Source organism: Ovis canadensis, chromosome 2 (assembly GCF_042477335.2).
Source record: "Ovis canadensis isolate MfBH-ARS-UI-01 breed Bighorn chromosome 2, ARS-UI_OviCan_v2, whole genome shotgun sequence".
Classification (NCBI taxonomy): Eukaryota; Metazoa; Chordata; class Mammalia; order Artiodactyla; family Bovidae; genus Ovis; species Ovis canadensis.
The window spans coordinates 246,118,404-246,142,228 of NC_091246.1; the positions used below are offsets into that span (position 1 = coordinate 246,118,404).

The 23,825-nt window shown below is 41.1% G+C and overlaps 1 protein-coding gene across 2 annotated transcripts in view; it reads right to left on the reverse strand.

The window, feature by feature from the left end:
- CEP85 (centrosomal protein 85) overlaps nt 1-23,825 on the reverse strand; it is a 43,130-nt gene that overhangs the window by 14,484 nt on the left and 4,821 nt on the right. The window contains exons 2-7 of one of the 2 annotated variants that reach the window (XM_069574943.1): nt 21,947-22,022; nt 17,768-17,920; nt 4,369-5,057; nt 3,398-3,531; nt 2,901-3,018; nt 1,449-1,634 (exon numbers count right to left, since the gene is read on the reverse strand). In XM_069574943.1, coding sequence (XP_069431044.1) covers nt 1,449-1,634; nt 2,901-3,018; nt 3,398-3,531; nt 4,369-5,057; nt 17,768-17,920; nt 21,947-22,001 — 1,335 coding nt within the window. In that variant the 5' untranslated portion in view covers nt 22,002-22,022. Of the gene's footprint in view, nt 1-1,448; nt 1,635-2,900; nt 3,019-3,397; nt 3,532-4,368; nt 5,058-5,364; nt 5,601-17,767; nt 17,921-21,946; nt 22,023-23,825 lie in introns of those variants that run through there. The other variant, XM_069574944.1, reaches the window with a different exon arrangement.

Here is a 23,825-nt window from a genome sequence, read left to right on the forward strand (position 1 = left end):
TCTTTGTGGAGAAATCAAATCAGAGAGAGCCCAGCTCAGGGGTATCAGTCATGGCAGAGAGAGACAGAGAATGAAGCACTGGGTTGAAAATAAGCATAAATAACAATCTATGTGTAGAACTATGAGACTTTAAATCTAATTTCCTTCTCAGTGTTGAGAACCCAAAGGCCAAAAGCATTCCTGTCCCCAGCCTCCCCACCAGGCAGCAGGCTGAAGACTCTTTTCTAGAGAAAGTGAGATGAGACATCAGATATTGACATTTAAGGGTTCCCAAGTGAAAAGGGAAGACTAAGTTTGATCATCCAATAGGGAAGCCCACCAGGCAACTTCCATGAACCCAGAGCTTCCATGCAATTTAAAAATACTATATTCTTAAATATGAGCACTCTTTCATTCAAGGATCATCAATCCTCTAACGTGAAAGACACAAAAACAAAATAAGACCTGAAAGAAACACTATAGCAGATGCAGATATCCCAAAAGACATAATCAATATCATCAGAGAAAAGATACTGCATTCATGAAACAAAACCAGCAAAAAAATGCATTAAGTAAGAGAATACTATTCAGAAATACAGACGAATATGTCAGGAGTAAGAAAAGAGTTGAGGACAGCTAATTCTGTAGAGTGGGGCTGATATTGATATTGATGTTGATATTTGATAACATGTTGGTTATCTAACTTAGCCACATGTATTTTGATTAAAAGTTTTTTTTTCTTTTTTTTTTCAAACAAGCCTTTAAGTCCCTTCTGTACTAATGGCACCAATATCACCTGGTAAGATTGTCAGAAATGCAAAATCCCAGGGCTGCCTCCCCTTCCAAAACTACTGAATCTGGATCTGTATTTTCATCAAGATCTCCAAATTATTCTTAAACACATTAAAGTTTAAGAAGCATTTCTCTAGCTGACTTTGATGCAAGTGGTCCAGAGCTAAACATTATTAAACTGGTCCCCCAAGAATATCTATATTAGAGCAACCCGTGAACAGAACCAGAAGATTTAGCTCTTCTATGAAAATCAATCTCAACCTGAGGCGATTCTAAGAGCACTGGCAAAAATGTAAAAACTCCCCAAATAGCTGCATATGTGGGATTCGTCACCTACTTTTTAGGTAGAAGTGAGAAGAAATCACGCTGAATGATGTACCACAGGTACATCTTGCAACAGTACCATTTGGTATGACTGGTTAGACTGGTTTTTCACCTAGGCCAGCTGGTTCCCCATCACAACCTGGGACAGTGAGAGATTATACACTGTCTGTGATAGTTTTGTAGAGATGAAGCAGATATGAAGGGTTCCATTTCAAACAAGCCAGTCCTGCATGAGAAGTCAACGTAGGGTGTTTCACCCAATTGTCTTCTCCAGGTTCCAAGAATAGTTTGGCAGGAAAGGGCTGACTGCCAATTCTTTTGTGAATTAGAAAGCTATCAGCTCCTTAGCTCACCCTTTCTTCCTGTTTCTTCCCTTCCTCCGAATGCTTCTGCAGTGCCACTCTGAGTGACTCTCTGATGAGCTGGACTTCAACTTCTGAAGCAGAGAGTTTCTTTTCAAGCTCGATCTTTTCTTTGCTCAAGGCTTCTGTCTTCTGTGCAAACTGTGCACGTAAGAAAGTGTTCTCTCGCTGCAATTCCTGCAGAAAGATTGGCAATATGTAACTGTTCCTTACCCTGAGAATCCCATGTACTTTACTTATACCTAGCATACTTTGTGGTCGAATATCAATTTTCTCTAAGACTTTCTGCAAGCAGTGCTTCTCAGAGTGTGGTCCTAGGACTAACAGGGGCTTCCTTGATAGTTCAGTTGGTAAAGAATCCACCTGCATTGTGGGAGACCTGGGTTCAATCCCTGGGCTGGGAAGATCCCCTGGAGAAGGGAAAGGCTACTTACTCCAGTATTCTGGCCTGGGGAACTTCATGGACTGTATAGTCCATGGAGTCACAGAGTTGGAGACAACTGAGCGACTTTCACTTTCAGGACTAACAGCTTCAGCATTACCTGGGAACTTGTTAGAAATGCAAATTCTTAAGTCCAACTCCCAGACCCAGTGAATCAGAAATTCTGGGGACGGATCTTAATATTCTGTGTTTTAACAAGACTTCTAGGTGATTCAGATGCACACTCCAATTTCAGAACCACTGGCTTAAAAGCAATATTCAAGGACCAGTCATGTAACAAAGGAATACAGGACAATATATCAGCAGACCTGGGCTCAAGGCCTGGTTCTCCTCCACTTATTCTCTACATGACTTAAGGTAAATTCTTCCTCCTTCTTGGGCCTCAATTTTCTCATCAGTAAATGAGAAGACTGAGATATATTTTATGTAATGGCCATTCTCACACTAACATTCTGATTCTCCCAGATGGAACATTATCTTAAGAAGCCCACTAGGTGGCAAAGCCAGTACAGTACTATAGTCTGTCTAATACTCATCACTCAAAAGCCCAAATTGCAGAAGCCTGGCCAACATCTTTCAGAGCTACTGACCTGAGTGAAGCATAGTTTTCCCTCAGTTGCTCCTAGACATGGAAGAATAACAATGGGAATGGCTCTGCATCTCTGTGCTACCTCTGCTTCTCTCTTCATTTGGCCAGGGCCGGTAGATGAAGACTTCTCAGAACATCACTCAATTCTAGGACCTTACCATGAACCTTGCTCTGCCTTCCTTTTCTCCCAAGTATGTCCTGATATCAAGGCACCTGGACTTCCACTTGATTCCATCCTCAGGCCTTTTCTGCCCCCTCAAGAGCAGAACAGGAAATGCTTTATAATTAGAATGTTTACTTTCTGAGGGCAAGAATACCTTACTTCACTTGGTCCATTTTCTGTCTCCTGGATACCTACCAGTGCCAACTGAGTTATGACAAGCAGAGTGCCATCCTGGCTGCCAAGGCTTACCTGCAGCCTCAACAAGCAGACATCCCCAAAGGGGGCAGGACGGCCTAAAAGAGCACTGTGGACTTGCAGTTCACTCTCTCGCACCTTCTGTTCCAGCTGAGAGATATGTTTCCTCTGCCTGCGAAAGTCAGAACAGAATGAGGCCCAGGGTCCTGACACAAACCCACTTGTAATATGATCCCCAACTTTCCTTAAATAGGTAAAAACCACACTTTGTAAACAAAGACTTTGGATTCTTGGGTAGTGCTGAAGGAAGAAATGCAAATGAGAAAACTGAGGGAAAATGAAGAAAGATCAGCTGCAAAGACCCAGCTGCCTGGGTCTCCTCTAGGTATTCCCCACAGCCCCTGCAGAGATATGCAACAAACCTATCACATTATTCACACACAGGACTAGGCTACTTATTATGAGGCAAAGCAGGGGTCTAAACAGAGGAGGATGCACTACCCTTGGGGAGATGTCATCAGTGGGGGCCCTATGGCCCCTTGCCCCCTTACTTGTCAATAAGGAGCTCCTTTTCCTTCAGAAGGTGTTCATTACTGCTCAAGATGCTCATCCATTGTGCTGGGTCTAACGTGGGCAATGAAGGAGAAAAACCAGCAGGATGGTGGCAGACGGCTCCATTCTGAAGCTGGAAGACAAGCAGGCCCAGTGGGACTTAATGTTAACCTATAGGCACCCGAAAGCACCTACAAAGCGCCCAGCTGTGTCTGCAGTCAAGATTCACTTTGGCTCAGTTGGAGAAGGCCCACTGTTTATGAAATAATTTTAGCTCTGATGCATGACTGGAAAGAACCTGCCTAACAGACTTCTGCCAACTGGACACTTCTTGCTCAGAAAGGCTCTAGTTTCTAAGAAAAGGTCAGTTTATCTTTCTTTATCTGGAACAAAAGCTAATCAGGAGCTAAGATGCCCTCACCAACCAGGAAAGGAGAATGTGTCCTGCTTCCTTTCTCCCCATTCTTAGTAAGTACAAGAACTTTCAAAAAACAAAACAAAACCAAAAAACAAACACAAAAGTAGTACAGTGGAAAGAATATGGGACTAAAAGATAGTTTCTGAACCCTAGAGCTCTGCCACTTAAACCAGCTCTGTGTCTCTGGACAGATTAGTTATTCTAAGAACCTGGTAAGTTCCTACATTTACTTCATCAGAGTGCTGTAAGGATCAAGTAAGATTCTGTACGTTAAAGTGCCTAGCCTAGTGACTGCTATGTAAGTACACACACGTACAATCAGTGTTAGTGTCCTACTTCTGGGTTTCCCTTTGTAACCCTCTGCTTTGGAGAACCAATCTGGTGTTTAGAACCAACAGATTTGATGACATTCACAAGACTGCCTACCTATAAAAATCTTCCCTCCTTTTTACAAACACTTTCTTTGGAGTCAAAACTTATAAGAAAAAAAAACCTATATAGTTCTAAGATTAGCACAGAAACTGCAAAGTCCAAGGAAAGAAAGGCCTCTACCTGCATTTGCTCCATCTGTAAACGGATCAATTCCAGCTGCTGCCGACAAGTGCTGAGTTCACAAGATCGCTCGCGGGAATGCCAAGGGTCAGGATTTGGCTGCCACACCTGAGAAGGTAGAGGCTTGGAGAGCCCAGGAGCAGGCTGGAGTCCCAAAGGAAGAACCCCACTGCTGCCAGGGTGTGGTCCATTCCTCTCACATGCTGCCCCGCTGCCTGGTGCCTTCTTGGTCTCAGGCAACCCTTTGTATAGCTCCTTGTTTGTGTCGGTTCTTGGGTTGTGGAAATAGACTCGGTAGTGGGGATCTGAATAAAGTGTCTCCAGCATTGCTGACTGATTGAGGGTAGACTCCATATTGGGAACATCAAACTTTCTCGCTGCTTCTTCTCTTTCATGGCCCACTGCTGGAAACCAGGACTGCTCAACTCCACTTTCTCCAGCAGCACCACAAAGATACATGAAATCTCTAGAAAGGCCTGGAGAACGTTTCATTGAACTGAGGTCTCCATTTCTTGTCATCCCCACACTTTCAGCCAACCCTGACAAAGGAAGTTTGGAAGAGGGTCCGGCAGAAGGATTTGGCTTGGCAGGAGAGGTCCCCAAAGTAGAAGGTATCACATGGGCTGTTGGAATGGTTACGTGGCTTTTGATGGGCTGGAAAGAAGGACTGCTACTTGAACTGCAAAAATCTGTGGAGAGAATAGTCTTCTGTAAGTCAAAATCGAAGCAGCAAGCTTTTTTTGAGTTTGGCTGCTATGCCAGACATTCTCTGCCTGAGAGCAGGCAGAGAGGGCACTGTCACAAGTATCAGGCAGAAAAATATAGCAGCCTAAATGGGAGATGTGTGTTCTAGAATCTCAAATGCCATTCCCAAGGCAAACCAAAGAAAGGTAACACTGGCTTCACTTTTAATTTATACTGTTCTTTGTATTTGAATAAAAAAAATCCTGCCAGTTAACACAGCTGAAAACTGAACTTAAGAAAAACATCACTTACTTAAGGGAACTGGATTAGGTCCTACTGTTCCAAGAGCTGGGCGACTCTAAGCTATAATCCAATCTAATAAAAATGTCTTTTCCATGGGCTGCCGGAATCCTCTTTGATCTCCAAAAGCTCCACAGCAAAGGTGAACAATGAATCTAAACTATCCAAAGAATACGGCAAACTGGATAGTGCTGCTTCGTGCCTGGGGAGGGGAGCGCCGCATCTGAATCAGGATTCTGCTCTCTCCCACACGCCAGACCTGACTGCCAGGATATGTCAAGTTATTCTTAGCAACTCTCAGGTTTCATTCTAGCACAGTGAGCACCCTCAACTGGTAAACACTGAAATCCTCTATTTTTTACTTTGCCTTTTATTTAGCCCCTTGTTTGTATATAACTGACTTTTCACTTTCCTTGAGACTGGATTTATGTTTCCTTTAGCTCCTGCCTAGTCTTGTGAGACAACTCTCCAATTGGCTCTGCTGCAGAAAGTTCACATTTTTACTGTTTCCAACTTTCAAGTGCCACTGTGAAGAGGACTACAAGGTCACAGAACTAACACAGGGCTGAGGGCTACAAGCAAAGTACAGGCAGGAATATGAGGAAACATACCTATTGCCTTCAGCAGGCAGGGAACCGAGTGAGGGGGACAAGGGATAGAAACGTCTTTCTTTCTCAACTGTGTCCAAGATTCTTTCCAAACTAAGCAACATCTACTGTGGAGAAGAATAGATCTCCGATTTGTTTCATTTTCCATCAACCAACACAAAACATACTCAGCCAATGAGGACAGATACTAACCTTTTTCAGAATTAAATGGGTATAGATCTGCTATCATCTTCGCATATGCATTTGTAAGCAGTTCTTTAAAAACAAGCAAGCCAAATTATCCCTTATAACGTATGCAGAGTATCTAATTTCCTCTATTCAGATGATCGTGGGGATTTATAAAATACCATAGTAAAAACAAACAAGAAGCAAAACAACCAGTAATTTTTGATGGCATGCATCAGCTTCTCAGGACCAAGAAAGAAGGACATTTCAAGAGTCAAAGGACACCGTTTTTGATGTCCCGAAACTTAAATACATAACTAGTCACAGGGTTAAGGTAGACTGGTGGTGATGAAGATTCTAAGACTAGAAAGCTCCCTCCTTGAAATCTTCCATAGTGACACCATAACATTCTCTCATCAAGGGTCGCCACTTTCCAAATATAATTATGGAAGAGAAGACAGCAAGATTTTGGTTATGAGGGCTGCTTCTACGCTGAACTCGGCAATACCTTCTTCCATTCTCTGCCCACGGCACCACTCTCACGACTCACCAAATTCAGTTTTGAGCCCATAATGCCCAAAGGAGTAATGCCAAAACCTAAGTCAAGAAAAAAGGAACCAACTGCCCAAAAGAACATTGTTTCTCTAATTTGCTGGTGAGTATGGTCCATCTATGGATGATGAAATGAGGTCTGTCAGCACTTGTGATTTATCTACTGTGTTTATCTATTTACATTAAGGAAATTGTGTGATTCTAAGAAAGTACTATAAAATGTCAAGATACATTAAAGTCTGGCTTCTGTTTAAGAGCATTTTGAAACAAAACAGCAACATATTTCCGTGTCACTATCTTCTATAATTTTCAAAGTCTATTCAAATTTAGCATATGAGATATGTGATTTTTTAATATGAGCTATTTCAAATTCTAAAAGATGATGCTATGAAAGCGCTGCACTCAATATGTCAGCATATATGGAAAACTCAGCAGTGGCCACAGGACTGGAAAACGTCAGTTTCCATTCCAATCCAAAAGAAAGGCAATGCCAAAGAATGCTCAAACTGCCACACAACTGCACTCATCTCATGCGCTAGTAAACTGATGCTCAAATTTCTCCAAGCCAGACTTCAGCAATACGTGAACCGTGAACTTCCAGATGTTCAAGCTGCTTTTAGAAAAAGCAGAGGAACCCGAGATCAAATTGCCAGCATCTGCTGGGTCATCAAAAAAGCAAGAAGAGTTCCAGGAAAACATCTATTTCTGCTTTATTGACTATGCCAAAGCCTTTGATTATGTGGATCAACTGTGGAAAATTCTGAAAGAGATGGAAATACCAGACCACCTGACCTGCCTCTTGAGAAACCTGTATGCAGGTCAGGAAGCAACACTTAGAACTGGACATGGAACAACAGACTGGTTCCAAATAGGAAAAGGAGTACGTCAAGGCTGTATATTGTCACCCTGCTTATTTAACTTATGTGCAGACTACATCATGAGAAATGCAGGGCTGGAGGAAGCACAAGCTGGAATCAAGATTGCCGGGAGAAATATCAATAACCTCAGATATGCAGATGACACCACCCTTATGGCAGAAAGTTAAGAAAAAGTTAAAGGGGAGAGTGAAAAAGTTGGCTTAAAGCACAACATTCAGAAAACTAAGATCATGGCATCCATTCCCATCAGTTCAGTTCAGTCATTCAGAGTGTCCAACTCTTTGCGACCTCATGAATCTCAGCACTCCAGGCCTCCCTGTCCATCACCAACTCCAGAGTTTATCCAAACCCATGTCTGTTGGGTCGATGATGCCATCCAGCCATCTAATCCTCTGTCGACCCCTTCTCCTCCTATGCTCAATCCCTCCCAGCATCAGGGTCTTTTCCTATGAGTTGACTCTGCATGAGGTGGCCAAAGTATTGGAGTCTCAGTTTCAGCATCAATCTTTCCAATGAACATCCAGGACTGATCTACTTTAGGACGGACCAGCTGGGTATCCTTGCAGTCCAAGGGACTCTCAAGAGTCTTCGCCAACACCACAGTTCAAAAGCATCAATTCTTCGGCGCTCAGCTTTCTTCACAGTCCAACTCTCACATCCATACATGACTACTGGAAAAACCATAGCCTTGACTAGACGGACCTTTGTTGGCAAAGTAATGTCTCTGCTTTTCAATATGCTATCTAGGTTGGTCATAACTTTCCTTCCAAGGAGCAAGCATCTCTTAATTTCATGGCTGCAGTCACCATCTGCAGTGATTTCGGAGACCAAAAAAATTAAGTTTGACACTGTTTCCACTGTTTCCCTATCTATTTCCCATGAAGTGATGGGACCAGATGCCATGATCTTCGTTTTCTGAATGTTGAGCTTTAAGACAACTTTTTCACTCTCCTCTTTCACTTTCATCAAGAGGCTTCTTAGTTCCTCTTCACTTTCTGCCATAAGGGTGGTGTCATCTGCATATCTGAGGTTATTGGTATTTCTCCCGGCAATCTTGATTCCAGCTTGTGCTTCTTCCAGCCCAGAGTTTCTCATGATGTAGTCTGCATATAAGTTAAAAAAGCAGAGTGACAATATACAGCCATGACGTACTCCTTTTCCTATTTGGAACCAGTCTGTTGTTCCATGTCCAGTTCTAACTGTTGCTTCCTGACCTGCATACAGATTTCTCAAGAGGCAGGTCAGGTGTTCTGGTTTCCCATCTCTTTCAGAATTTTCCACAGTTGATTGTGATCCACACAGTCAAAGGCTTTGGCATAGTCAATAAAGCAGAAATAGATGTTTTCCTGGAACTCTCTTGCGTTTTCGATGACCAGCAGATGCTGGCAATTTGATCTCTGGTCCCTCTGCCTTTTCTAAAAGCAGCTTGAACATCTGGAAGTTCACGGTTCATGTATTGCTGAAGCCTGGCTTGGAGAATTTTGAGCATCAGTTTACTAGCGTGTGAGATGAGTGCAGTTATGCGGTAGTTTGAGCATTCTTTGGCATTGCCTTTCTTTGGGATTGGAATGGAAACTGACCTTTTCTAGTCCCGTGGCCACTGCTGAGTTTTCCAAATTTGCTGGCATATTGAGTGCAGCACTTTCACAGCATCATCTTTCAGGATTTGAAACAGCTCAACTGGAATTGCATCACCTCCACTAGCTTTGTTCATAGTGATGCTTTCTAAGGCCCACTTGACTTCACATTCCAGGATGTCTGGCTCTAGGTGAGTGATCACACCATCATGATTATCTTGGTCTTGAAGATCTTTTTTTGTACAGTTCTTCTGTGTATTCTTGCCACCTCTTCTTAATATCTTCTGCTTCTGTTAGCTCCATACTATTTCTGTCCTTTATCGAGCCAATCCTTGCATGAAATGTTCCCTTGGTATCTCTAATTTTTTTGAAGAGATCGCTAGTATTTCCCATTCTGTTGTTTTTCTCTATTTCCTTGCATTGATTGCTGAGGAAGGCTTTCTTATCTCTCCCTGCTATTCTTTGGAAATCTGTTTTCAAACGGGTATATCTTTCCTTTTCTCCTTGGCTTTTTGCTTCTCTTCTTTTCATAGCTATTTGTAAGGCCTCCTCAGACAGCCATTTTGCTTTTTTGCATTTCTTTTCCATGGGGACAGTCTTGATCCCTATCTCCTATACAATGTCATGAACTTCCATCCATAGTTCGTCAGGCACTCTGTCTGTCAGATCTAGACCCTTAAATCTATTTCTCACTTCTACTGCATAATCATAAGGGATTTGATTTAGGTCATACCTGAATGGTAATGGTGTTGCCTACTTTCTTCAATCTAAGTCTGAATTTGGCATTAAGGAGTTCATGATCTGAACCACAATCAGCTCCCAGTCTTATTTTTGCTGACTGTATAGAGCTTCTCCATCTTTGGCTGCAAAGAATATAATCAATCTGATTTCGGTGTTGACCATCTGGTGATGTCCATATGTAGAGTCTTCTCTTGTGTTGTTGGAAGAGGGTGTTTGCTATGACCAGTGCGTTCTCTCGGCAAAACTCTATTAGCCTTTGCCTTGCTTCATTCCATACTCCAAGGCCAAATTTGCCCATTATTCCAGGTGTTTCTTGACTTCCTACTTTTGCATTCCAGTCCCCTATAATGAAAAGGACATCTTTTTTGGGTGTTAGTTAGAAAAGGTCTTGTAGGTCTTCATAGAACCATTCAACTTCAGCTTCTTCAGAGTTACTGGTTGGGGCATAGGCTTAGATTACCATGATATTGAATGATTTGACTTGGAAACAAACAGAGATCATTCTGTCGTTTTTGAGATTGCATCCAAGTACTGCATTTTGGACTCTTCTGATGACCATGATGGCTACTCCATTTCTTCTAAGGGATTCCTGCCCACAGCAGTAGATATAATAGTCATCTGAGTTAAATTCATCCATTCCAATCCATTTTAGTTCGCTGATTCCTAAAATGTCAACGTTCACTCTTGCCATCTCCTGTTGAATGGTTCTATGAAGACCTACAAGACCTTTTAGAACTAACACCCAAAAAAGATGTCCTTTTCATTATAGGGGATTGGAATGCAAAAGTAGGAAGTCAAGAAACACCTGGAGTAATGGGCAAATTTGGCCTTGGAATAGGGAATGAAGCAGGGCAAAGGCTAATAGTTTTGCCAAGAGCACGCACTGGTCATAGCAACACCCCTCTTCCAACAACACAAGAGAAGACTCTACACATGGACATCACTAGATGGACAACACCCAAATCAGGTTGATTATATTCTTTGCACCCAAAGATGGAGAAGCTCTATACAATCAGCAAAAACAAGAACGGGAGCTGACTGTGGCTCAGATCATTAACTCCTTATTGCCAAATTCAGACTTAAATTGAAGAATGTAGGGAAAACCACTAGACCATTCAGGTATGACCTAAATCAAATCCCTTATGATTATACAGTAGAAGTGAGAAACAGATTTAAGGGACTAGATCTATTGGAGGGCCTGATGAACTATGGACAGAAGTTCGCGACATTGTACAGGAGACAGGGATCAAGACCATCCCCAGTGAAAAGAAATGCAGAAAAGCAAAATGGCTGTCTGGGGAGGCCTTACAAATAGCTGTGAAAAGAGAAGCAAAAAGCAAAGGAGAAAAGGAAAGATATAAGCATCTGAATGCAGAGTTCCAAAGAATAGCAAGGAAAGATAAGAAAGCCTTCCTCAGCGATCAATGCAAAAAAATAGAGAAAAAGAACAGAATGGGAAAGACTAGAGATCTCTTCAAGAAAATAAGAGATACCAAGGGAACATTTCCGGAGAAGGCAATGGCAACCCACTCCAGTACTGTTGCCTGGAAAATCCCATGGACGGGGACCCTGGTAGGCTGCAGTCCATGGAGTCGAGAAGAGTTGGACATGACTGAACGACTTCACTTTCACTTTTCACTTTCATGCATTGGAGAAGGAAATGGCAGCCCACTCCAGTGTTCTTGCCTGCAGAATCCCAGGGATGGCGGAGCCTGGTGGGCTGCCGTCTATGAGGTTGCACAGAGTCAGACACGACTGAAGCAACTTAGCAGTAGCAGCAGCAAGGGAACATTTCATGCAAAGATGGGCTCGATAAAGGACCGAAATGGTATGGACCTAACAGAAGCAGAAGATATTAAGAAGAGGTGGCTCTTCTTAATGAAATAACTGTACAAAAAAGATCTTCACGACCAAGATAACCACAATAGTGTGATCACTCACCTAGAGCCAGACATGCTGGAATGTGAAGTCAAGTGGGCCTTAGAAGGCATCACTACGAACAAAGCTAGTGGAGGTGATGGAATCCCAGTTGAGCTATTTCAAATCCTAAAAGATGATGCTGTGAAAGTGCTGCACTCAATATGCCAGCAAATTTGGAAAACTCAGCAGTGGCCACGGGACTAGAAAAGGTCAGTTTCCATTCCAATCCCAAAGAAAGGCAATGCCAAAGAATGCTCAAACTACTGCATAACTGCACTCATCTCACACGCTAGTAAACTGATGCTCAAAATTCTCCAAGCCAGGCTTCAGCAATACATGAACCGTGAACTTCCAGATGTTCAAGCTGCTTTTAGAAAAGGCAGAGGGACCAGAGATCAAATTGCCAGCATCTGCTGGTCATCGAAAACGCAAGAGAGTTCCAGGAAAACATCTATTTCTGCTTTATTGACTATGCCAAAGCCTTTGACTGTGTGGATCACAATCAACTGTGGAAAATTCTGAAAGAGATGGGAAACCAGAACACCTGACCTGCCTCTTGAGAAATCTGTATGCAGGTCAGGAAGCAACAGTTAGAACTGGACATGGAACAACAGACTGGTTCCAAATAGGAAAAGGAGTACGTCATGGCTGTATATTGTCACTCTGCTTTTTTAACTTATATGCAGACTACATCATGAGAAACTCTGGGCTGGAAGAAGCACAAGCTGGAATCAAGATTGCCGGGAGAAATACCAATAACCTCAGATATGCAGATGACACCACCCTTATGGCAGAAAGTGAAGAGGAACTAAGAAGCCTCTTGATGAAAGTGAAAGAGGAGAGTGAAAAAGTTGTCTTAAAGCTCAACATTCAGAAAACGAAGATCATGGCATCTGGTCTCATCACTTCATGGGAAATAGATGGGGAAACAGTGGAAACAGTGTCAGACTTTATTTTTTTGGTCTCCAAAATCACTGCAGATGGTGATTGCAGCCATGAAATTAAAAGACCCTTACTCCTTGGGAGGAAAGTTATGACCAACCTAGACAGCATATTGAAAAGCAGAGACATTACTTTGCCAACAAAGGTCCGTCTAGTCAAGGCTATGGTTTTTCCAGTAGTCATGTATGGATGTGAGAGTTGGACTGTGAAGAAAGCTGAGCGCCGAAGAATTGATGCTTTTGAACTGCGGTGCTGCAGAAGACTCTTGAGAGTCCCTTGGACTGCAAGGAGATCGAACTGGTCCATTCTGAAGGAGATCAGTCCTGGGTGTTCATTGGAAGGACTGATGTTGAAGCTGAAACTTCAATTCTTTTCCACCTCATGCAAAGAGTCAACTCATAGGAAAAGACCCTGATGCTGGGAGGGATTGGGGGCAGGAGCAGAAGGGGACGACAGAGGTTGAGATGGCTGGATGGCATTACTGACTCGATGGACATGAGTTTGAGTGAACTCCGGGAGTTGGTGATGGACAGGGAGGCCTGGAGTGCTGTGATTCATGGGATCGCAAAGTGTCAGACATGACTGAGCGGCTGAACTGAACAATTCACCAAATCATTGGGTTTTTGCCACTTCAAGGATATATCTCTAAATCTCTCCTTTCCTCAAACATACTCCTTGCCCCTCAACTCCCACCCCTCACCAAAAGCAATTCATTCTTTTTAGCAACCGTCCTTTCTTGGTAAGGGGTAGACTTAGCTATTGCTAAATTTTGGTCACTTCTCCTATATCCCTTACTGGTTTATGAAGTACGGTAGTCTGAAATAAGCCAGTGATGATTTCAGTCTTTATCAAAAAACTGAAAGACTTCTGAGCTCTCAAGTATCTACCTCTATCTTGTCCCTTGAGAATCTTCAAGGTAAAACACCTTAGTGAAGGGTAGAATCAAAAACCTAAATGGGGAATTCCCTGGCAGTTCAATGGTTAGGACTCCAGGCTTTCACTGCAGAGGCCTGGGTTCAATCCTCGGTTGGGGAACTAAGATCCCATAAGTTGCACAGAACCACCAGGAAAAGCAAAATGAAACAAAAAACTCTAAATGTCCATCAGCAGATGCACGAATAATGATGTGGTACATATATTCAATGGAATATTACTTAACCATATAAAAGAAAAGAAAGAAAAATGAAATAATGCCATTTGCAGTAACATGAATGGACCTAGAGATTATCATACTAAGTTAGACAAAGACAAATATCATATGATATCACTTATATGTGGAGCGTAGAAAAATGATACGAATAAACTTATTTACAAACAGAAAATAGATTCACAGACTTAGAGAATGAATTTATGGTTACCAAACGGGAAAGGTGAAGGGGAGGGAAAAATTAAGATTTGGGGATTAATATACTATTGTAATCAACAGGACCTACTGTATAGCACAGGGATCTCTACTCAATATTTTATAATAATCTAAATGGGAAATGAATATGAAAAAGAATAGATATATGTGTATATATAACTGAATTACTTTGCCATACACCTAAAATTAACACAACATTGTAAATCAGCTGCACTCCATTACAAAATAAATACATTTTTAAATAGAAAAAAAGAACACCTAATGAACTATATTTTATACCAGTCACAAATGTGGTTGTCAACTGGGCTCCAAATAAACCAAGACATAGTCATGAACAAAATGAGCAAAAAATAAAGACCACAGTATATAACGTGGCAGAAAAGAAACCTTAGATCCTTTTAAAAGAAACTTCTAGACCAATAGCTTTGGCCATCATGTCAAGACTACTATAATTTTAAAAAAGAACCCATGACTGGCAATTCCCTGGTGGTCCAGTGGTAAAGAGCCTGAGCTTTCACCTCTGGGGACCCAAGTTTGATCTCTGGTTGGGTAACTGAGATAAGTTGTGGTAACAAGCCACACACTCAGTCAAAAAAATTAAAAATAAAAATGCACTAGGAAGGAAATATATATTTCCCCAAAGATATAAAAAGCATGCAGAGTTACACGCAATCTGTGTAACAATTTGACTGGATGAAATACAGCCAGTCAATTCAACAGGGGGAAAAATCTAGAAAACTGTTTGATTTTTAAAAGCTCAATTATTTAGTCAAAATGAAAAAGATCCTATGACTGCCCATGTAGACAAAAGCGTAACAAGTCCTAAGTACACTGACAGTAACACTTTTGATTACACAAGTGATAGAAAGAATACTACAGGTGGGAGACCTGAATCTGATAATTAGCTGTGTGACATTAGGCAAGCTACTTAACCCTGTGTGGAATTTTTGTTACTCATTTGCAAAAATGAACTGGATTAAATGATTTTTAAAGTTCTGTCTATTAAAATCTATTATTCCATTTACTCAATATTTACTGACACTGTGCCCATATACACATAGCTATCAAATCAAATGCCAGGTGCCCAGGAGTCAGTACTAGTATTTTATTCTTCAAAATAGATTTTTTCCCAAACATTTTTTCTTAAAAAAAAACAAAACAAAAAAACAAAAAAAAACCCAGCTTTACTGAGATATAGTTCACATACCATACAATTTTCACCCACTTGAAACACACAATTCAATGTTTTTTTTAGTATATTCACAGAATTATGTGACCATCACTACAATCCAGTTTAGAACATTTTCATCATCCCCAAAGAAACCTTTTTACCCTCTAGTGGTCATGCTGCATTTACTCTAACTTCATAGCCTTAGGCAACCACTAAATCTCCTTTCCGTCTCTATATAAATTGGCCTATTTTGGACACTTACAAATGGAATCATATAATATGTGGTCTTTTGTGTCTGGCTTTTTTCACTCAGCATGGATTTTTTAAAGTTCATCCAGTTTGTGGAGTGTATTCATACTTCATTTCTTTTTATTGCTCCACTGCTACTGCTAAGTCTCTTTAGTCGTGTCCGACTCTGTGCGACCCCATAGACGGCAGCTCACTAGGCTCCTCTGTCTCTGGGATTCTTCAGGCAAGAATACTGGAGTGGTGTGCCATTGCCTTCTCCAATGTATGAAAGTGAAAAGCGAAAGTGAAGTCGCTCAGTCGTGCCAACTCTTAGTGACCCCATGGACTGCAGCCTACCAGGCTCCTCCGTCCATGGGGCTTTCCAGGCAAGAGTACTGGAGTGGGGTGCCATTCCCTTCTCCGTTATTGCTCCACAGTATTCCATAATATGGATATACAACATTTTATTCATCTATTTGTTAACTGATACATTGGGTTGTTTCCATTTTTTGGTTATTATTATTAACCAACGCTGCTATGAATATTTGTGTACAAGTTGCTGTGTGGATGTATGTTTTCATCTTCTCTTGAGTATATACACCCCAGGAGTAGATCTGCTGAGCCATGAGGCAACTCTATGTTTAATCTTTTAAGGACCTGCCAAACAGCTTTCCAAAGCAGCTGCAACATTTTACATTCCCACCAGCAATAGACAGGCTCCAGTTTCTCTACATTCCCACCAACACTTACTATCTTTTTGATTATAGCCATCCAAGTGGGTGTGACATCTGATAAAGTACCAAAGTAATTCATTGTGACTTTAATCAGCTCACTTAATCACTTTGAAATTCAGCTTTCTCATTTGTACACCGGAAATAAAATATCTCTTGGGACTTCCCTGTTGATTCAGTGATTAAGACTCCATGCTCCCATTGCAGGGGGCCAGGGTTTGTTCCCTGCTCAGGGAACTAGATCTCATATGTCACAACTAAAGATCTCAAGTTCCAAAACTAAGACCCAGCGCTTAAAAAAAAAATGCATAGAGTTCTTAACGGTATTAATGAAAAAAATTTAGCGCAGTATTCATCATAAAGTATTTGATAAACAGTCGTTAATTATTATCACTAGATTTTCTGTCCTCCTAGGAACCCACCATCTAAATGAAAAGGAAAAAAAAAAACTCTTGTAAAGTACAACCTTACAGCTTTTTGCTGTTTTTTCTTTTTAATTTTTTATTGGGATATATTATTTACAAAGCAGCCTAATAGCTATTACTTAAGTGCAAAAACAAGTGGCAGAAAAAATAAAGTATAAGATTGCAAAAAGGAAGATCAGTAATGGGAGAGAGAGATGTGAAAAGTCTGGTCAAGACACTTTAGTAAATCATGAAAAATAAGATCAACATAGCTGAGAGGGGCAAGAGAAGATGAGAATAGTACAAATGGGTCCAGATTAAAGAAGGAAAGAGCTCAGGTATCAAAAAAAAAAAAATAGTTCTATGCTTTCTGTGCTTTCATAGCATAGTTAAGACAACATACCTGAGGACAGTAAGAAATATGTCTGGGGCTTCCCTGGTGGCTCAGTGGTAAAGAATCCACCTGCCAATGCAGGAGACAAGGATTCAATCCCTGGTCCAGGAAGATTCCACATGCCATTGAGCAACTAAGCCCATGTGCCCACAGCTACTGAGTTTGTGCTCTGGAGCCCTGGAGCCGCAACTACTGAGCCCACATGCTGCGACTAGTGGAGCTGGCATACCCTAGGGCCCATGCTCTCCAACAAGGGAAGATACTGCAATGAGAAGCCAGTGTACCACAACTAGAGAGTAAGTCCTGCTCTCCACAACTAGAAAAAAGCCCATGCAGCAACAAAGACCTAGCACAGCCAAAAATAAATAAACAAAATTTTTTTTAAAAAAGTGTGAATGGGACAGGGACAGATGACAGAATTGAAGACTCTGACCTTTATCCTCCAACTAACATAAATAGTTGAGGATTTGCAGGAAAGGGAAACTATGAAATCAGGATTTAAGATTAATCTGGCAGGAGAGGGAAAGACCTGATGCCAAGAAACCTATTAGGAAATTGTTCAGGCAGGACAAACAGCAGAAGTTGAGAGGAAGGGACGAGTTGTGACGAGCATAGCATAGGAAGAATCAAGCAGACTCTGAGTAAATTGACCCATGAATATTCTGGAAATGACAATACACCTGAAATACAATTTGAAAACGACAATATATTTTGGTAATCAAATCATTAATTCAAACTTACCCTCTGCGATGTCCGAGCACGATGTGCCAATGGCTGTGTCCCCACTATCGGCTACACTTGAACAACGACTGAAGCGGCTCCGAAAGGCCTCTGAGATAACTGGGGTCTGCCATTCAGTCCCCAGGGAACTGCCCTTCTGAATCACGCTGGAACCTGAAACAACCAGCATTTCCCACTGTTAATATAAATCAGCTCATGTAATTCCACAAAACTTTTTTTCAAAAAATCACTTAAACCTGTGAGAGAATAGCCATACCTCACCCTTTTCTTCTTCCTGTGCCTATTTCAGCTACTCTGAATTAGTTAACTTTATTTCTTTTAATGATTTTTTTAAAATTAGGCATTCATCCATTCATTCACGGCTGCACTGGGTGTCTTTGTAGCACAGGGACTCTTCATTGCTGCAGGTGGGCTTTCTCTAGTTGTGGCGAGTAGGGGCTACTCTCTAGTTGTGCTACTGGGCTTCTCCTTGCAGTGGGTTCTCTTGTCTCAGAGCACGGGCTCTAGACACTTGGGCTCAGCAGCTGTGTCACACAGGTTCAGTTGCCCCAAGGCATGTGGAATCTTAGTTCCCAAACTAGGGATCGAACCCATGTTCCCTGTATTGTAAGGCAGATTCTCAACCAATGAACCACCAGGGAAGTCCCTGAATTAGTTAAACCTAAATGGAAATAGCTTAAGAGATGAGAATGTTCAAAGACACAAGAAAAGACCTACCAAGGATCCAGGAGTACTGAGACAGTTAACAGTGGCTCCATTCTTTGAAATCTAGAAGCCATGGCACTTTACAGACATGGTCTCATCTACCTACTTAGTGAAAAGTATTTTAACCCCTATTTTACAGAGGATACAGCTGAGATTTGAACCCATGTTATTTTGATTCCAGTACCCACATTTTTCCCTCTTGCAGGGTTTCTCAACAGGTGCTCTTGGCATTCTGGGTCTGACAATTCTTCAATGTATACTCTACCTACTACAGGATGGTTAAGCACCCCTAGTCCTTCCCCATTCCCTAAATGCCAGTAACAGACCTCACTCCGTCCCACCATCACTGTGAAACCTGAAAATACCCCCATATGTTTCTAAATGCTCTACAGGGTAACATGCAATCCAGTGTCCTTAGAAAATCACCACTTGGGAATGAATCAGGGTATCCTTCTGGGTAGAGTGAATCTATATCAAGCCAAGTCTTACACGTTAATCTGAAGGGTTCTGGGGGGCAATGCAGAGGAACTACTAAAATTTCTGAGCAGATAAGATGAAACAAAGGTCCGTCTAGTCAAGGCTATGGTTTTTCCTGTGGTCACGTATGGATGTGAGAGTTGGACTGTGAAGAAAGCTGAGAACTGAAGAACTGATGCTTTTGTACTGTGGTGTTGGAGAAGACTCTTGAGAGTCCCTTGGACTGCAAGGAGATCCAACCAGTCCATTCTAAAGATCAGCCCTGGGTATTCTTTGGAAGGAATGATGCTAAAGCTGAAACTCCAATACTTTGGCCACCTCATGCGAAGAGTTGACTCATTGGAAAAGACTCTGATGCTGGGAGGGATTGGGGGCAGGAGAAAAAGGGGACAAGAGAGGATGAGACAGCCGGATGGCATCACCGACTCGATGGACGTGAGTCTGGGTGAACTCTGGGAGTTGGTGATGGACAGGGAGGCCTGGCGTGCTGCAATTCATGGGGTTGCAAAGAGTCGGACACGACTGAGCAACTGAACTGAACTGAACTGAACTGAAGATGAAACAAGACTGATGAAATTTATCTGACTTTGTCAGCTTGCTGTTTGAGGCCTGGTAGATAGGAATAGTTCAATACTTGATTTATGAACATATTAGCAAAAATTTAAATTCAAATTATTTTTTAAAATCACTACAGTTTCCCCAAGAAACTGTACATTTAGTCCTAAGACAGTGCATAGCAGATGTTCAATGAATATTTGCTGAATGACTCTTGAATTTTTTCAAAGTGCTTACTATATGCAAGGCCATATGCCTAGAAGAAAATAACATACCTGTCAAAATGTCTGTTAGTTAGTTCCATAAATGTAATTTTTCTAAACTTTATCTGAGATGATCCATGTAAACAAACAGTAATGGCAGCTACTTATCCATTTGAAGTGTCAGAATCTGAGTGTGTAAAATATGTTTCTATACACTCTATGATCTAGTGGGAAGCAAATGATATTTGAATTTAGTGCTTCTCCCACCTTCTGAACCAACCTACTTTTGCTTCTTTTTTCGCTACCCTTACTTTTACTTTCTACTGAAGATATTCTCACTTTCCCCAAGAACTGCTTTTATCCTTTGGGCCTTAGGGGACTGTCTGATTTGAAAGCATCTATATATACACAGTAATCTGTAACAATCTTTAGTAGAAAACATAGCCAAAAATTAGAGCCTCTGATCAGCATAAGATTAGCCAGTGTTCCTATACTAAATTAACAAAATTCTTAAAGTGAAAGTGAAGTCGTGTCCGACTCTTCGCAACCCCATGGACTGTAGCCTATCAGGCTCCTCTGTCCATGGGATTTTCCAGCCAAAAGTGCTGGAGTAGATTGCCATTTCCTTCTCCAGGGCATCTTCCCGACCCAGAATCGAACCCGGGTCTCCCGCATTGCAGGCAGACGCTTTACTGTCTGAGCCACCAGGGAAGCCTGGGGATGGGGAAGGACTAGGGATGCTTAACCGTCCTATAGTAGGTAGAGTATACAGAATTCTAGCCAAAAGCAAAGAAATTTGACTTCTTGGTGAGTCTATATGGCATTATCTCTCTAGGCAGTGTATAACTTGTCATGTTTTTTGAAACAGTGAAAATCCACTGAGGGCCTCATCCTGAAAACCACTCCCTGTTACTACTACTAATCTTTTTCTTCACTTCTACCATCTTCCTAGTCAGCCACTCCATATATCAATTCTAAAAGAAAGATTTGCTGAAATGAAAGCGTGCTTTGGTACAATTACAGAGACTGATTATCTGAAGTGTGTGAGTTCTGTGTTATGCCACATGTCCTATTACTAGCTCACGGGCCATGATCAATCAAACAAGAGACCGCACAGAATAACACACAGAAAGGCAGTGAGCTGACAGGAACTGCTGCATTCCAAAACTTGCACTATACATAGCTGTCCTAAGAAACTGTACATTTAGTGCTAAGACAGTGCATAACAGATGTTCAATAAATATTTGCTGAATGACTCTTGAATTTTTTCGAAGTGCTTACTATATGCAAGGCCATATGCCCAGAAGAAAATAACATACCTGTCAAAATGTCTGTTATAAGGCACTGTAAGATTTTTAAAGTTAAAGAAAACATATCATTAGTTCCATAAACGTATTCTTTCTTCAAAAATGTCCCAGAATGCAAAAGTCATTTTTCTAAAATGGTACTTCCTATTTGAATGTACCATATCTACTTAAATGTTGCCTATTGAGTGTGTATGACTGTAGCCTTCCAGGCTCCTCTGCCCATGGAATTTTCCAGGCAAGAATACTGAAGTGGGTAGCCTTTTTCCCTTCTCCAGGGAATCTTCCCAACCCAGGTATGGAATCCAGGTCTCCCACATTGCAGGTGGATTCTTCACCAGCTGAGCAACATGGGAAGCCCTTCACTTAATGTTGTCTATTGAGTGTGTATATACAGTTACATGTTTTAATATATATATAAAATACACATATATACTTATAACATAACAACTTAGGATATCAACTGAGCTTTCAAAATCCTTTAAATCCATTCTAGAGATAAATTTCTGAGTTTCTAGTGATAACACAAGTGAGACTGCTGGCATCCAAGAAGAATTCCAATCTTTGTGGGCTAGCAGATGACTGACCCACCCACAGGACTACAAAGACAACATAGACCACAGTAATTTATGCCGTGTTTTTCTGATTTCAAATGGAACTATGTTTCAAAGTCGTTTTTGTTCCAATCCTTTATATGCCCCCCTCAATAATCAATCACGTGGTCTTGTTGGAAGTCATGTAGCACGAGAGATAAATAGTTGTTCTCTCAGAGAGATCTATTTTTCTATTCAATGTAGCCCCATGTCATTTTTGTTCTTTTGGTACCAGCATTTCAGTGAATGCTTGTTTGTTTAGTATTTCCTTTTAAGGAAATTTCTGCTATAAAATAATAGACAAATGGTCAGAATTTAATCCAGAAAACTTTGACTACTCACCTGGTGAGGTGGCATGAGAGATCCTCTCACTTGGGTATTTCTCCTGCATGGCCATGAACACAGTTACTTGAGCCAGCTGTAAAATGAAGGAAGCAGTCAGATCTCTCCATTATCTTTTAATTCCCTGTAATTCATTCCCATTCAGCTGAAACTGCCAAATGCATACGAAGTATTCAAGTATTCTTCCACATGTTTTACTCCTAAGGATATTTTTAAAGCAACTCCCAATATTTCACTCTACTTCTCCCAAAGCAAGAAGAAAAAAACTAGAACCAAACAGAGATTCCCAATACTGATCCTATAAGGTCTAGAACCCTTCTGATTATTGCAAAAATTAAAAATAATATTATTTTAATTCAAAAGCTGCCAAAGATATTCTTACCCACTGGAACAGGAAGAAGAGTGAGGTAAGAAAAAAACTAAGTAACCAAAACAACAGCAAAGTACTATAGCTTCAATCCTGATGAACATAAAATGAATTCCCCGATTCTTCCAGTAATGAAAGTTAGTCATATGATGTACAATGATGGACAGAATTCTTGGTCAAAAGCTGGGAACTCCAATCCTCAGCTGGGAACATGAGATTTTCTTGTCATTTCCCCATTACTTAAATAAAACATTTATATTTATTCTAATGGTAGGATCTAAGAATTCAGTATAAGTCTGATTGCTAGTTGTATAAACAAAAGCTTTAATTAGCTGTAACTAATAATAGCAAATAATATCTTATGTATGTATAGTACTTGAGAGGCAGCACAGAATAAGGAAGAGAAGTGGCTCAGAGCACTGACTCTCAATCAGACAGTTCAGGTTTGAAGTTGGACATGAGCAAACGCATTGGAATAGACCCTGATGCTGGGAAAGACTAAGGATGGTAGGAGAAGGGGGTAACAGAGGATGAGATAGCTGGATGGCAACATCAACTCAATGGATATGGGTTTGAGCAGGCTCTAAGAGACAGTCAAGGAGAGGGAAGCCTGGCATGCTATAGTCCATGGGGTCACAATGAGTTGGACGCAACTGAACAATAAATGAGCAATGTATGAGCTGTGTAATCTTGAGCAAATTTCTTAATATCTTTGTGCCTCAGCTCCTTCCTATAAAAATGAGGATAAAAACAGGACCTAATTTGTTCTCAGTTAGGATTAACTTACAATGGTGTCTGACACATATTAAGTGCTTTACTAACGCTTTTATTATACTTGGCATATTAACATTTTATGTTAATAAAAAGTGAAAGAGTACAATTCCTGGAAGATAAATTATGAATTTAGAAACTTTGAATTTATAAGAGCCCATGGGGCTTCCCTGATAGCTCAGTTGGTGAAGAATCTGCCTGCAATACAGGGGACCATGATTCGATTTCTGGGTCAGGAAGATCCCCTGGAGAAGGGATAGGCTACCCACTCCAGTATTTTGGCATGGAGAATTCCATGGACTATATATATAGTCCATGGGGTCGCAAAGAGTAGGACATGACTGACTTTCAGAGTTTGGGACAAACTCTATCCACAAACTCTATCAATTCTTAGAGGTGAAATTTAACTTTGGAGGGGAAAAAAATGGCTATATGGTACTTCTTCCCTAATGTGCTTTACTGACCTCTGCAGTTTTTTCTTAGTAACAACAACAAACCCTAATTCACTGCATCTACAACAGAAATTGTACGATCCCCTGAAATCCCAGGTCTCCACATACTGGGTAAGAGAAACTTTGTGCAGTTTAAACAGTTTCCATTTATGGCTAGTATTATTCAGTGTTTTACACAGAAGGATGATCCACCTACTAGTGATACCAGTCAATATCAAAACTCATTTTCATCCCTTTCTTCAAAATATAAAAAGGTTGGCCCATTAAATTCTGAAATCTTTCCAAATTC